This window comes from Pleurodeles waltl, chromosome 8 (genome assembly GCF_031143425.1).
Source record: "Pleurodeles waltl isolate 20211129_DDA chromosome 8, aPleWal1.hap1.20221129, whole genome shotgun sequence".
Classification (NCBI taxonomy): Eukaryota; Metazoa; Chordata; class Amphibia; order Caudata; family Salamandridae; genus Pleurodeles; species Pleurodeles waltl.
In genome coordinates, this window is record NC_090447.1 from 699,811,609 (window position 1) to 699,828,431 (window position 16,823).

At 43.7% G+C, this 16,823-nt stretch overlaps 1 protein-coding gene across 3 annotated transcripts in view; it reads left to right on the plus strand.

Annotated features, from left to right (window-relative positions):
- TFG (trafficking from ER to golgi regulator) overlaps positions 1–16,823 on the plus strand; it is a 169,305-nt gene that overhangs the window by 21,348 nt on the left and 131,134 nt on the right. For all 3 annotated transcript variants that reach the window (XM_069204829.1, XM_069204830.1, XM_069204831.1), the window contains one exon: positions 2,857–2,940. In XM_069204829.1, the coding sequence (XP_069060930.1) occupies positions 2,857–2,940 (84 nt within the window). The remainder of the gene's footprint in view (positions 1–2,856; positions 2,941–16,823) is intronic.

Here is a 16,823-nt window from a genome sequence, read left to right on the forward strand (position 1 = left end):
CCTACAGAAGTTCATACAAGCTCAACACTTCAAAATGAAACTGCTACAAGAATTAATCCCACTCCTAAGGAATGGAGATTACATGACCACCCTAGACCTAAAAGACCCCTACCTATACATACCGGTGAGCCAGGTGACCAAAAATTACCTCAGATTCATCCCAGGCAAGGTACACTACCAGTTCAGATTGCTACCCTTTGACACAAAATCTGCATCCCAGGTCTTTACGAAATGCCTAGCTGCATTGACCGCACACCTGAGAAGTCAGGGTATTAACATCTACCCATACATGGATGTTCGGCTAGTAAAGTTAAACTTGAAACAAAAATTCCACCTGGACATGCAAACCATCATCACCATGTTAAAACTCCTCAGGTTGACCATCAACCACAAGAAATCGTCACCACTGCCAAAGCAGGTGTAGTTGTTTCTGCGTGCAACACTGGACTCAAGAACATCACTTCTCTACAAGACACTGGGGACTGTCATGGACTTGATATCAAAGGAATTATGCATTCCCCCCTCATACCACATGCAAAACTGCATATTCTACCCATACAGGAATGGCTCTGCAACAGATGGTCACAAGCCTCTCAGAGAATCTGGTGGTTGTCACAATGTGGGTTCAAACGGAATTTAAATGGTGGAAACCGACAAATGTTGGGTTAGGGAGATATTGCAAATTACCAGCTTCCACGGGGACCGTAACACCCACCCCACAAGGGCTTGGGGGCACACATGGAAAGTCTTAGGTTCTGGGGATCCGACGGACTCTGCCTCATAAACTACTTAAAACTAAAGACAGTCCTCCTAGCTCTGAAAGCATTGCAGTTGCATGTGACTTTGTCTGTGCTCTACATCAGATGCTGAAGTACACCAAGCATAGACCTATGCACCAGTTGGATAACACAAAATAGTACAATTTGCTTCCAGCTTCCTACACCACCGGTCTGAGGGAAATTCTGTGTCGATAGACTGGTCATGGAGAATTGCATATGTCTTTCCATCCCCCATCCTGATCCCCAAAGGTACTAGACCAGGCCAAACAGCCCGGATGTCACTCCATACTTGCCACTCCCCAGTGGGCAAGACAGACATGGTATTCAAACCTACTACAGATGTCCAGAGGACCGGTCATACAGAGGAGTGCCACCCGGCACCAGCCACACTCAACCTAGCAGCTTGGCTCCTGAATACCTAGAGATTGGACACCTACAGCTCCCCCCCCCCCCCCTCCCCCCCCCGGAAAAGGGAACTCTTGAAAGGCTTGAAAACCAAGCACCAGGACGTGCTACACAGTCAAGTGGATTAGATTTATCCACTGGTGCAGGGGCCACACACAAAAAAAGAGCCCAGTACAGAGAGCAATACAGTGCTAACGTACCTCAACTACTGAAAAGTGGCCTGACCTACACATCCATAAAGGTCCTCCTGGCTACCATAGTTTGCCACACCACAGGGAATGGTCTCTTTTCACTCCTAGTAGTGAAAAGATTCCTGGAAGGATAAGAGGGTGGTGCCGCCGAGGACAGCACTGGCGCTAATGTGGAACCTTAACCCAAAACTGATGACAGAACCATTTGAGTCCACGCACAACACAGAGTTGAAGTTCTTAATCCTAAAGACAGCTTTCCTCATTGCCATAACATCACTCCAAAGTTAGTAAGCTACAAGTACTCGTGATCCAGGAACCATACCTTCAAATCCATAAGGTTGTCCTACAACCACACCCTCCACTCCGTCCAAAGGTGGCATCTCCATTCTACATCAACCAAAGCATTCAAATGGTGTAGTGTGTGTGGTGTGTGGTTGTGTTTTTTTTTTTTTCTTTTTTTTTTTTTTTTTTAAGGACCCAAAGACAGATGAAGAAGAATCTATACACCTGGAGTATGCAAAGGGCTCTCGTGCTACCTACAAGAGACAAACCATTCTGAAAGGGAACAAACTGTTCTTTGCCAGGGCAAGCAATGCTAGACCTGTAACTAAGGTAACAGTTTCACAATAGTTAGAGGAAACTATCCAAACGTGCTACACAGTCAAGAACTTTACCCAGACACCCCTGGGCACTCTGAGCCAGGAAGACGGGTCATAACCTTGCATTCCTACTAGATCTACCCATTGGAAACTGCTGCATTCTGCAACATTAGCAGCCCCACACACCTTTACAAAACACTACTGTGTGAACATCCAGATAAACAACGAGGTGGGACCAGAGTGCTACACAACTAGCTTGCAAAGTCGCCCACATTTCAACCCCCCCCCCCCCCCACCCCCTTGCCTTCCCTAGGAACCAAATACCGTGAAGTAATCTGCACAGTATGTGAACCGAGAAAAGGATTAATGTTATGAAATGATTACTTGCCAGTATTAGTCGTTTTGCAGACAGAATAATTTTTGGGATTCACATCTGATCCACCAACCTCCCTGGAAATGGTGGCTAAAATAAATGGGCGAGGTGAGCAACAATTTAAAAGAAGGAAAACTCCAAAAGGAACATGTCTCAGGAAAAAAATAATCTGGAAATGGTGACCACGCACGGAAATGCCCATGATGCCACCTGGCGTCACACCGGGACTGGATTTACCACCAAATGGTGGTTGCCACTAACACTGGAGGGAGGGAGGGAGGGAGGGGGGGGGGTGGTTCGGATGAATAAATGAAAGTAAGACAGTAATCTGGACCCTACCGCTGACTACAGTAAATGTTTCCGGCTGCAAAACCACTCCTAATGTTAAGTAACCATTTTGTTTCTCTAATGCCACCGGGAAGTTTGTGTTCAGATTGTGTGTACATCAGCACTTTCCACTTAATTTGCTTGTATAACATTTTTCTTGTTTGATTTTCTTTACATTTCAGATGGTGATCTTATAACAATTTTTGACAGCTCCGATTTGTCTTTTGCTATTCAGTGCAGTAGGATACTCAAACTGACTCTATTTGGTAAGTAGTGTGGTAAACTGTTACAGGGTCATACGTGTAAGGCTGTCTACTTCTTGAGCGTTATGCGATATATCTCATATTAGCATGCCTTTTGCATGTAAAAAAAATCAATGTGAAGAGGCAAAGAACAAGAATAAGTTCATACGTCAGATTATGTCCCCATATAAAATGGTGTGTTTAATATAATATTATGGAAGTATCATTTAGTCAATCCTGACCCGCTGCTTGTATTCCACAAACGTTTACTTTAACATCCTTAAGAGCGCCCGGCTACAGAGACTGTTCTTTTTGCAAGGTGACTTAAATTGTATTTTATTTAATTTTGCTAAACTATCAGGAGTGAGTAATTTAATTTTCAGTATAGTTTCATAACTAGCAGATTTTTCCTCCAAATGCCAACATTATTTGGGAACCGTATTAACATGGTGTGTTATTGGTAAGTTGTTTAAGGTAGTTGAGCTCTGAATATGGTTTTTAGGGATCCCTGTAAGCTTTTGGATGTCTTGCCTGTTGTACTTCATGGACCAGATCGCATAACATTTTTGGCACACGTGTTCTTCATATGTAAGCAGGAAGATTACGCATGCACTATTTATTGCATTGTTGTCTCCCAAATGTAATTACAATAACCCAAACCCCACACAATAATATAACAGAAGACACCATGTAACCAACTCAAAAAAGTGGAACACTCTGTCACCACAGGAAAACGTCAAATCACAAATAGGACCTTGCAACAAATCATGAATACCCAGCACAACAATAAAACAAAACTACGATGCACTGACACGGTGAAACAAACCTAATGGACCTCGAAACTATGCAGCACTTCCAAACAAGCATGACACCTACTACAACAAAACAGCACAGTAATACCAGCATCAAAACAATACACCTACACAAATATGCACCAGATCAATGTGTGTTTGTTTAATTATTTTTCTCCCACTGGTGTGGTTTTGTGTTGTGCTCATGTGGCTCTGTGACGATGTTTCTTTATGTACTTAATAAATGATGTCATGCTTCCAGCCAAAAGTAGCTTTCTTTTAGAGCTGCAGTAGGTGAACTAATTAATTGGGCATATGCATGGATTAAGTGGATGATAGTAGGTGACTGGAATACATCTCTGCCTGCAGATTTATTTATTGTATTTTCTCAAACAAGAAGCTGCATGTTCTTGAAGCAAATCATCAGATGTCTTGACGGCTCTTAGCCAAATGGCTGCAAATCATCCCAGTATCTATTCCACCACAGGGTTGGTTCAGCCTGAAAAGCCTAGCCCCTGTGTTGGCAGGATTAACATTGTTGCTGCTATTTCTAGGATAGTTTGAGGATAAGAAGACATGTAGCTGAGTATATATGTAGCTCCCATAGGTGAAAACACCTAGATAAACCTGCACACTGAGATGCTAAATAGTTTAGTTGTACCCCTTATTATGAGTAACTTGTTTCACTGCATTGTCGGTACCCCCGAAAAGAGGGCAGATGGCCTGCATGGAGATAAAGGGTATGTAAAAGGAATTTGTGTGTGAAAATGCAAAATTTCCTAGCTCTCATAATGGAAAGTTTCAATTACGTTAAGAACACAGAAGAATATGCTGAAAACTTTCTGTCGCTTTTATTTCTCCCTGCAGCTTTCAACAGTAAACTAACTTTACCAAGATGCCACAGGAAAGTACGATAATAAATCTAACCAATCAGAACACAGTCATAGTCCACATAAATAGGCACCCTCTGGATCACTTCCTCTTTCTTAAATGCGACAGGAGAAACTACTTTTCTTTATTTGCCTTTTGTTGAATCTGTACCTGGGGAACAACATAACTCAATGTAACTATCTTGTCCTCAAATAAATTGTGACGCTTAAACAGCTCAAACATAGTTGAATCATTACCACAAGGGTAAGAGCATAATGTAATAAACTTTATGCATATTGTATTTAAAATGTACTGTGATAGCAGAGTTCCCAAGGAAGAATGTACACTAAACATCATGCGCTTAACGAAGTATCTGGTGAGAAACCCTGAAGGAAAAAATGAACTTCCTGAACATCCTGGGTTGTAGGGTTGTTTACAACTTGTAGGGAATAATTCTTTCCTCCGTGTTCTTAATAGAATTGAAACTTTCCATTACCGGAGCCAGGAAAGTTTACATTCTAGGTCAGGATTGGAGACCAGTATTACTCCTGTCCATTGCCAAAGACTCTATCAATTACCAGTTTAAAGTAACTCCATTTAAACATGGAGTCCCGAGACCAATTGGCAGGGTCAATAATATCCTCTAGTCTAGCTTGAGTCTGTATGCGTTTGCAGAACTTGTCAAAAGCTAGACAACAGATTTTAGAATCTGATTTAGTTTTCCTGGAAATAGGGAACGTAACATTCTGCGGAGTCGAGACTCAACCTGAAATATCCAGGGCCCTAACATCAAATACTCTACGTCAGCAGCTCAAAGAGAAGCATTGCCAATTTAACTGATCCTCTTCGTGTGAAAGAAATTCATTCCACTGCCAGGACCGGAACAGATTCAACATGCTATTGACTTCCCATAGTCTTGAATACCTGGGTTCTGGAGGTCTGTGAATTCCTCATCAATTTACAGACCAGTGGGTGTTCTCCTATGGGAGCTCCCTATGCTGGTAAATAAGCTCAGAGGTGGCCGGCCGGTAAGAATTGACCATCCAATAGGCCAAACCATGCGAGGCTAGAGACGCCCAAAAAATTCAAAATTGGGACAATATCCACCCCCTGGGATTTTCCCTGTGTTGAATACACAAGTAAACCCATATTGACCATGCCGATGTATTGCTTTGTGGTCCCGTCTGTCCATGCCTTGGCCAGCATTCTTTCAACTTATTGTGAAAGGCATGGTACTCCATCTTTCCTGGTAATCCTCCATGCCAGGACTAGCAAGCATCCTTGTAGGACTAGTGGGTGACATTGGCCCAGAGGATTCTGAAGAATTTCTGGTGCATAGGGAAGAGGGACTGGAAAATCCCAAGAAAGTTAAGGAAGAACTGGAAACCAGATTTGAACTCTTTTCCCCACCCATATCCCAACGGTTTGATGCAAAACCACGTCGATAATCTCATGGTCATGGCAGGGGAGGGAATGTGTAACCCCTCTCCTTTGACCAATCCTGCAGCAAAGCGTCCATCGCTGTGTCTGTGAATCTGGCTTCCAGCTCAAATGTCTGGGAACCTGATGGTCCATACAAGAAGCAAAGAGGTCCACAGACAAGGGACCCCACCAACTGCCATAGGCTCATGTCGTGGGCCATTCTCTCAAGCCCAAGTCCCCACTCTGATTGATTGGGGACATCTGGAAGTTACGCTGCCGTGACTGATGCGTTGTTGTCCAGGCAGAATGTCTAGAATTCCTTGGCTAGGTCTGCCAAGACTGTTTACTTGGAGCCTCCTAGGTGATTTTATATAGTGGACTTCTTAGAAGTTGTCCCTTTATAATCGAACACAGCAACTCATCTTCTCCTTGGTCCAGTACTGGACCGCGAACGAACCTTCCATGAGTTCTAGGCAGTTGATCTAAAGGACTTGTTCCTCTGGACGTTTTTGTTTTTCCTCCTTCCTGTGAGTTTCCTCCATGCCAACCTCACACCTCCTCCCCTCCCCCAACACACCATCTGACTTGCTGGCATGTGACTAGATGAGCAGATCTGTATCTGAGCCGGCTGTTCCAGGCCTCCATTTGTGCTGGCCACCATCTCATTTTGGTCTTGACTTCCTCTGTCAGAGGAACCGGCTCCAAATATTGGAGGCCTCTGTGCAAATGGAAAGCCTTGAGCATCCGTAGGGCCCTGTAATATGAGCCCTGAAATATTGTTTGAATGGAGGAGGACATTAGGCCCACAAGTCAGGCTACCTGGTGCAAGGAGAGAGGCCTGGACAACCTTCATTTTCAGATGTCTGGTTTTTGCCACTTTCCTGGAAGGCCGACAGAGTGTCTTGTCTGTCAAGTTGATAATGAAACCCAGAAAGGTAGTCGGTTTGGACAACATCCGTAGGGATTTCATGATGTTGATAATGAACCCCAAGCTCCTAAGGAGGTGGATTGTTTTCTGTAGTTGATCTTGCTGTTTGAACAGGCATTGATCCATGAGAACTAGCTTGGTAAGGTAGATTATTAGGTGACATTCGTCAGCCCTCAAGGTTTCTGCCACCGGCTTCAAGACCTTAAAGCACCAAGGGGCGGAAGACCAGACCGCGCCATAGAAATTGCTAGAACCTGCAATGAGGAGGTAATGTCAGGAGTGCGCATCCTTGCGAGCCAGGCATACCATCCAGTCATCCGGTTCTAACAAGAGATGGATCCCCTCCATGTCGAAGTGGCTGTAGACTATCCAACCGTTTAACTACCTCAGATTGACATATCTCGGACATCTGTCCCGTTTCTCCACCAAAAACAGATTGCTTAGAAAGCCATGAGGATGTAGCTGAAACAGGACCGTCACCTCTTTGCTGCGCAGATCCTCCACTGATTGATCTATTAGGACCATCTGTTCCTCTGGGTTAAAGACTGAATTTCAGGGTATTGAGTGTTGAATGGAAGGAGGGGAGGGGGACCATTGAACTCTATTCGAGTCCCTTGTACTGTTTGGCGCACCCAAGTGTCTGAGATAATGGCTTCCCAATTGTGTAGAAACCAAGCTCTCTCCTCCCTCCTGGATTTTAAAAGCAGCCAGTCAAGCGCTCCTTGCCACGACTGGCCCGACACAACTTCAGGGATGGAACACCTTAATGGAAGCCTTTCCTGTCACTAGGCTTTGTCTTTGTAAATCTGACGCAGCAATTTTGGCCACATAAGCTTTAAAAAAATGTGGCGCAAGGAGGCACTAGGTGCTCTTAAATCTGGGCCTAAGAGAAATAATGGTGAGAAGGAAATATACAGAGAGATGTGGTAACAGTGAGAGAATAGGATAGAAAGCTAAGGTCAACCAGCTAAGAGAAAGAACAGATGGTGAAAGTAGAATAGGATGGGACAGAGAAAGGAGTGAAAAAGAGCTAGAGAAATATTCTCAGGGAGAAGGTTGAAGAGATTTAAAAAAAATGCAGAATGAGCATATGCAAGGCAAGATGGAGGGAACAGAGAAAGCATGGCAGAGAGAAAGAGGGCAGAGACAATGGCAAGGTAGGGGTGAGGGGAAAACAGATGGAGAAAAGAGAAAGATGTTGAATAGGTAGTGAACAGTGAGATTATGTGGTTCAATTTGTAACTTGCATGTCAGAGCTTTCACTCCCAATATTATACTTTGATTGCTGATAGCTGTGCAGAACTCAGCTTGAAGATTTTGCATGTAGGTCAAAGTGGATGGAATCTACTAAGAACAACATTCCCGCGCTTTCTTAATTTTACCAAAACAGATGCCACAATTTTTTTAGATATAAAAAAAACAAAAATTGTTCCTCAATGGTTAACCCTGATCTTTAGTTGCCTCAGGCTGAAAAGGAAAGAGAAGGTCTTCTCTGCTATGAAGAGAGACCGATCGTTAAAGAAAAAAATGTTACTGGAAAGAAGTGTAAATGTATGCAACAACCTAATTGTTAAGTCTAAAAGCTGCTGGGTAACTGTCTGATGCATTCTGTAGGTCAAGCTTACCTGACACTTTAAGAACTTACAGGGGGGTTACATCCCATCGCTGCTTACCTTTTTGGTTGTCTTTTATTGACCTTCTCAATTTATTGCTTCTTGTTCAATAGTTTTCCTTGTTCCAACTTGTTCATCTCATCTGTTCCTCCCTTGGAGCATAGTCTGCTTACTATCTCTCTCATTAGCTGGCTTCTATTCTTCCATTGATCACTTTTAAGGAAATTCTTTTCCTTTTGGTTTCAGCACTTCATAAGAGTGCATGTATTTTTCAGCTTTCTCCTTCTCACCTGTGTGCTCACCCCTAATGTCCACCACTGTGCTTTTCCTCTTGTGTACTTCTCACCCACCCTTCTTGTACTCTGTGATGTTCTTGCCTTTGTGTGCTCTCGACCCCCTGCTTGTGATGCTGACACTTTTGTGTGTTTCTTGCTTTTTGTGTGTGATTCTCCCCTTTCATTCTGTGTTCTTCTCTCCGCCATTCCCCTATACTGTGTGTTTCACTCCTCGTGTGCTTCTACCTTGGCTCCCATTGTTGCTCAGTCCTATGTGTGGTGCTTCCACTACCTCAACCCATTCTCTCCCGTGTCACACAAATCACCTGCAGTCCTTTTATAGGCACCCTAAGAAAAAAGTGGCCCACAATTGTGAGCTGCAACCTTTCATGAAGCATTTGGGTAGTTAGTAACAGGTGATTAATTTGAGTGCTTTGTGATAACGTTTTTATAACCTGTGGGCCAGTAACACTGGATATGCCGGAACACTCAATTTTCCACTGCTTCTCACCTGCTGGCCTACTGACACTCCTTTGCAGAACAATGAATCTTACTTTGCCCTCTTACCCTCAAATACCTGTATCTTCTCTCTGTTCTTAGGCCACGAAGCTCCGGCTCCTTCATATGGATCCCCACTGGTCACCAACCGACTGGTCTCCAGAGGCTCATGTTCACTCTTAGGTTTGATTTTCTATTCACTTTGAAGGACTTAAGACAGTGAGGCTCTTGCTCATCACCAATTGGTTCTAAAACTACCCACGCATCCTCAGGACCCTAAACTCCTTTCCACTTTCTGGCCCTCTGACTCCTGCTCAGAGACACAACCCATGAGTATCCTGCTCAGTCAAAGACCCCAAGAGGCCTTTGTTCAGTTCTAGGCATCCTTGCAAGCCTGTTCACTCCCTGGTGTCTTGGAAGCCTGCTCAACAATATTTACTGTTATATCTATGTTCACTGTTCGGCCCTGTATTTCTTAGTTACTTTTACCTGGAAGCTCCTGCTTACCTTCAGGTCAGTGAATATCATGTTCACCATGAGGTTTCCTGATTCTTCAGTTTACTCCCAGCTCTACTGGTGCTATGCACAGACAAAGGCCATGAGGTTCCTACTCAACACTAGGGGGCTTATTTGCAAGCCTTGTGGTGCAGGGAAGAGCAGCACATGACCTTGCTACACTGCCCTTCACCACATGGAAAGGACAGAAATTCACCATTTCTAAAAGATATGGACATTTCTCTCCTCTCCTGCTGCGCAGGCTGCCTAGTACCAATGCAGGCACCCTTGCACCATGATGCAAAGATGCCTGCGGCTCAGACAGGATTATCCATGGGGACTTTTTCCTCTTTCAGAATGCAGCACACATAGAAATAGGAAAAATCAAAGAGAAACCAATAGATTCCTCCTTGCTTTACCTCCACTGTGATGCACACGATTTTAGTGCATGCAAGGTTTACAGAATCTGGGAATCCATCAAAACCCATGGGTGTTGCATGGGAAACCTCACCACAATGCCCATGGAATGCCTCTCTGATGCAGTGTAAGGCCTTACACCATAGCAACAAGGCCATGCAAAGTGGCTTTGTGTGGACTTGTAGGTATAGGCCTGCAATATGTGCTGTTTGTACATCATAAAAAGTGATGCACTGGTGGCACACAGGGTTGTAAATAAGCCCCTAGATTTCCAAAGCTCTTGTTGACACCCAATCCCAACAGGCTCACTCGTAAGTTACTAGCTAATGCCATGCTTACTTTAAGACCTCAAGGATCCAGCTTACACTCTGGCCTCATAACTGTGGCCTCAGTCTCCGCTCTTAGAGGCACCTGCTAACCCTTAGTTCCAGAAGGGTCCTTGTTGGAAATGGCCCTTTCTGCAGTGTTATACCCAAATGTTTTAACTTTCTCTTCCTATTTTTCTGAATTTTTTTTTTTTTTTTTTTTTTTTTTGGTCTTAAGGAGACTGCACACTTTACCACTGCTAATCCGTGCTAAGGCGCAAGTACGCTTGCCCATAAAACATGGTCTAATTGGCTTATTCAGTTTACCTGTAAGTCCCTTGTAAGTGGTATACTGTATACCCAGGGCTGTGAATTAAATGCTACTAAAGGGCCTGCAGCACTGATTGTGCTTCCCACAGAAGTCGCCTTTCAAACTTGTATCAGGCCGGCCACTGCAGTGCCTGCGTGCACAATTTACTGCTACCCCGACGTGGCAAGGCAAACTGCTTGCCAAACTCCTGTTTTACCACACCTAAGTCACCCCTAAGTGAGGCTTATGAGCAGAGTGCTGTGTATGTAAAAGGTAGTAATAGTCAATGTGTACACCGTTCCAAGAAAGAAAGGGCGAAAGAGAAAGACTGAAAAATCGGTGTTGTAGGAGTGCCCTCAAGCATCACAATAGGATGCAGAGTATCATCATCGGGCTGACTCCTCGCCAGACCGGCACTGCAATGTCTGACGGGCCACCACACAAAGGTCGTGGCTCTGCAACCGGAAGGTGGTTAGACAGAACAGCTCAGATCCGTCGAATCTGCTGACAGAGGAGCTAAGGAGAGAGGAAAATAAAATTGGCTATGAACACCCGAAAGCTAAATTTAATGTTTATAATGAGTCAGGCCAAGATTAAAAAACTAATAGGAGTAAACAGGGAATAATGTCACCTATACTCCTATAGGAAGGAAGGAAGAATCTCATTCCTGCCGCTGGGTCAACATGTTTCGCGCCTGTTCGGTCAAGGATTGATCCATTGGCGCTTCATCAGGACCATTTACTTATAACTTCTCCTTCATATCAAAAAAAGGGGCAAAATTAAACCAAAAAGTAATGATAGATAAAGACCATAAATGCTAGGAGGTCACTTACAGTCTATGGACCATTCGTCACAGTCCGTCTAATAGAAAGTCGCCCTGTGTAAAAATAAAACACATCAATTAAGGAAAGTGCAGTCACTAGACATACATTGGTGTCAAGATGGTGTGAGTGTGATAGGTATCGGGTCCCAAAGAAGAGGCAAGTGGTGACAATTGTGAAAGTAACATTGACGGCTTACCATCCCATATAAGGACAAGGCATCATAGGGACGCGTAAACCCTGTAAACACGGTGAGTTCACTAGATAAAAAAATATATATAGATGATTGGCGTAATAGCAGTACACAAGTTAACACATTCAAAAGAATCAAAGTGAGGGCATTCCATATCTGGGATCATCATATATCGCCTGTTGGGTAATGATACATGCTCTCATACCGAGACAAGTCTCATCCAACTAGTCTCTCCGAGTGATACCCGCTCGTAAGCTCACCAGTTTAGCAATAAAGCGGGTTGCACACACGCCTGCTGCGTGTTCGAAAGTCACTTACTTGACCCTTTGTGTGTTTGCAGCTGTTCGTCTACCCCGGGACGCGTCCCTGAATGACAGGGAACGAGTGTTCCGGGCACGTATAAATCAGGTGCTGTAAACTCACACAATTAGCCCTAATTCGCGTCCTGTTCGATGTCGGAGAAACCGACAAAGGACTAACGCGAAGACGAGTAAAGGCGGCGGCCATCTTAGAATGGAGTTTATTCATAATAAATATAGAGATACTTGTTCACTATCATGTGTGGGTCAGTCTGCACAATCAAGTATATATAGTCAAGGGGAAAAAAACCGACTACTATGTGAAATGATATTTAAAAACTTCAAAAATTAAATATAATCAGGCAGTAGCCCTGATGTCATAGAGAATGGTGTGTCAATCCACAGTAACATCTGAGGTCATGGAAATCATAATAATCTCCATGGGACAATCAGCAAAAAGAGGGTCAAGGAGATAGAGTCCACCAAGGAATATCGTCATTGAGACCCTCCTTGGCTGTTTTAAGACGGAAAATCCACCGTTGTTCAATCCTGAACAAATATTTGGGGTCATTCTCATTGTATCTGGGTACTTGTAGAACAGTCCACCACAGATCATTAGGGCCATGTCTAGCCTCTAAGAAATGTGAACTCAATTTTGTCGTAATCCGTGCACATCTAATGTTGCTACGATGTTCATTAATTCTTAACTTGACTGGTCTCGTTGTCATTCCTACGTACTGTAAATCACACGGACATGTAATCAAATATATGCAGTGCCGTGTGTTACAGTTGGTGTGTTTCGTCAAACGCCAGACTCCAACGTGTTTCAACTGAAGACTGTTTAGTCGTTTAGTTAATGGGCACACATTGCAAGAGCCGCATGGATAATGTCCAGAGACTGGTGGAAGATTCCATAGTGTGGATTGCTCTGGAGAAACCTCCTGTCTTTGCGGTCGTGTGTGAATAATTAGGTCCCTAATATTCGAAGATCTCTTAAATGCAAAGAGGGGTCGTGCAATCTGTGATCCCCCGCTCAATAGAATCTGCCACCTTTTATTAATAAGCCTTTTGACAGTATTCGAAAGGGGAGTGTATGTGGATACACAGGTAAGTCGTGTTTGTACATCTCGTCTAGAAGGTTCTAAGAGGGCATCTCTATGGTTGTTTCTGGCTCTTTTATAGGATCTGTTGATGATCTTAGTGGGATAACATCGACGTAGGAGTTTGGTTTTCAACTCACTAGCCTGAGTTTCAAATGACTGTACAGAGGAGCAATTCCTACGTAGTCTCAAGAATTGGCCAAAGGGAAGGTTGTCGCGTAAAGCCTTCGGATGATGGCTATCATATCTAAGTAGACTGTTTCTGTCAGTGATCTTATGAAAGGTATCAGTCACTAGTCTACCATCCACGTTTTGAATCGAAAGATCCAAAAAAGATACTTGTGTGGTGGAAACATGTGCTGTGAATTTCAGGAAGGGATCCAGAGTGTTGATCCAGCCGGTGAACAAATCAATCTGGGAGATTGAGCCTTGCCATATGATGAGGATATCATCTATGTAACGGCGCCATAATTTGATGTTTTTGAAAAAAGGGTTCGTTACTGGTAGAATAAAGTTCGTTTCAAACTGGTACATATATAGACAGGCCAGACTAGGGGCAAAAGTGCTGCCCATCGAGGTCCCTCTAATTTGGTGGTACAGAGTATCCTCAAATTGAAAATAATTTTGTGTCATTGCCAGAGATGCGCAGTGCATTACAAAATCTATGGGAGTTGAAGAGGCCCAGGGTTGGATGCGAAGAGCAGACTCTACAGCTTCAAGAGTGGCAGTCTGTGGTATATTGGTATAAAGGGACTCCACATCCAATGTAATCAAGACCTCAACCTGGATGGTAGAGTTGATTGATTCTATTAGGTTCAAGACATCCTTGGTGTCTTTGAGATAGGTACTTGAACTCTTGACTAATGGTTGAAAAAAGAAGTCGCAAAAAGTAGACAAGGGTTCCAAGACCGAACCAATGCCCGAGACTATTGGACGGCCAGGGGGTGGAGATGTGCCTTTATGGATTTTAGGGAGGCAGTAAAAATAGGGAACACGCGGATGCGTGTTTTCCAGAAACTCAGCTTCTTTCAAAGTAATCCAGGAATTACCTGTGGCCTCGTGAAGCATGCTCCTTATTTGTAATTGTAAGGAGTGGGTAGGATCATGGTTCAATGGAGTATAATAGGTCCTATCACTTAGAAGGCGGAGGCACTCCTGTCTATAATCTACAGAGTCCATGATAACTATAGCCCCTCCTTTGTCTGCTGGTTTAATGACTATGGTGGGATCTTGTGATAAAGTCTTAAGTGCTTCTCGCTCAATGGTGGGAATGTTGACAAAAGGACGTTTGGGAGTGATCTGTTCGAGGTCGTGTAAGACTGCTTTCTCAAAAGCTAATACTTCACATGGAAGAGAACTCGTTGGCGGCATGAAAGTGGATGGTTTCTTCAGGCCAGAATCATGAATAGCAGGAGGTTCTGGACGATCTTTGAAGAAAAAATGAAGTCGTATCTTTCTAAAAAAAAATGAGACAATTCACAATGGAGGCGGAAAGGATCTTCAGACGGAGTAGGAACAAAGCCTAGTCCTCTGTTCAAGACTTTCATTTCATTGGAAGACAAATGTCTATGGGACAAATTGACCACTAGGTCCTCTGTGGAGCTATCTTGTTCTGGCTCCTGGTTATCATCTGGGGTTCCTCTCGACCCCAGTGTACTCTTCTGCCTCTTCCTCTCCTCCTTCCTCGCCCTCTGCCCGGGCCGCGGCCTAAAAAAGGCCCGTAAGGTGGAACAGGGCGTGGCTGGAAGAAGGGGTAAGGGGGTTGCCAGAAGAGAGGTTGATTATTAGTGTATTGAGGGAAGTTGTAGTAGGGATGAGGTGTACTCTCGTCAGTGCTCCAACCGTCAGAGGAGGAGATACTACTATAAGCCCGGGTTTTCCTATTCATACTCGTCGATTCGTCTGAGGATCGTGATTGGGTGTCGATCTCGAAGTCTTCCTTAATATAAGGATAAACTTTTTCTCTTTCGAATCTGTTAATGTCTTTTTGTAACTTGGAGATTTTTTGTTGTGTTAAGAACTCTTTGGTTTCATTGAGTTCCGTGTTGATCTCCAAGAGACGACTCTTAAATGCTGCTATCGTCACTGTAGCTTTAATGGACGCCTCTACACAGTTAATCTGAATGACTATGGACTCGGCTAACCGTTTAGAAGTGTTAATAATCAACACAAGCCAGTCACGGGTACATTTCCATGCAATCTGTGCCCAGTCTTTCCTAAAGGCTAAATCTTGTAGGAAGATTCTGGGCACATTAGATACTAATAGGCCGTTAGGAGCGATATTGGCTCTCAAGTATTCGGTCATGATTGTCTTTGTCATGATAGAACTTTATTCTACCAGTAACGAACCCTTTTTTCAAAAACATCAAATTATGGCGCCATTACATAGATGATATCCTCATCATATGGCAAGGCTCAATCTCCCAGATTGATTTGTTCACCGGCTGGATCAACACTCTGGATCCCTTCCTGAAATTCACAGCACATGTTTCCACCACACAAGTATCTTTTTTGGATCTTTCGATTCAAAACGTGGATGGTAGACTAGTGACTGATACCTTTCATAAGATCACTGACAGAAACAGTCTACTTAGATATGATAGCCATCATCCGAAGGCTTTACGCGACAACCTTCCCTTTGGCCAATTCTTGAGACTACGTAGGAATTGCTCCTCTGTACAGTCATTTGAAACTCAGGCTAGTGAGTTGAAAACCAAACTCCTACGTCGCTGTTATCCCACTAAGATCATCAACAGATCCAATAAAAGAGCCAGAAACAACCATAGAGATGCCCTCTTAGAACCTTCTAGACGAGATGTACAAACACGACTTACCTGTGTATCCACATACACTCCCCTTTCGAATACTGTCAAAAGGCTTATTAATAAAAGGTGGCAGATTCTATTGAGCGGGGGATCACAGATTGCACGACCCCTCTTTGCATTTAAGAGATCTTCGAATATTAGGGACCTAATTATTCACACACGACCGCAAAGACAGGAGGTTTCTCCAGAGCAATCCACACTATGGAATCTTCCACCAGTCTCTGGACATTATCCATGCGGCTCTTGCAATGTGTGCCCATTAACTAAACGACTAAACAGTCTTCAGTTGAAACACGTTGGAGTCTGGCGTTTGACGAAACACACCAACTGTAACACACGGCACTGCATATATTTGATTACATGTCCGTGTGATTTACAGTACGTAGGAATGACAACGAGACCAGTCAAGTTAAGAATTAATGAACATCGTAGCAACATTAGATGTGCACGGATTACGACAAAATTGAGTTCACATTTCTTAGAGGCTAGACATGGCCCTAATGATCTGTGGTGGACTGTTCTACAAGTACCCAGATACAATGAGAATGACCCCAAATATTTGTTCAGGATTGAACAACGGTGGATTTTCCGTCTTAAAACAGCCAAGGAGGGTCTCAATGACGATATTCCTTGGTGGACTCTATCTCCTTGACCCTCTTTTTGCTGATTGTCCCATGGAGATTATTATGATTTCCATGACCTCAGATGTTACTGTGGATTGACACACCATTCTCTATGACATCAG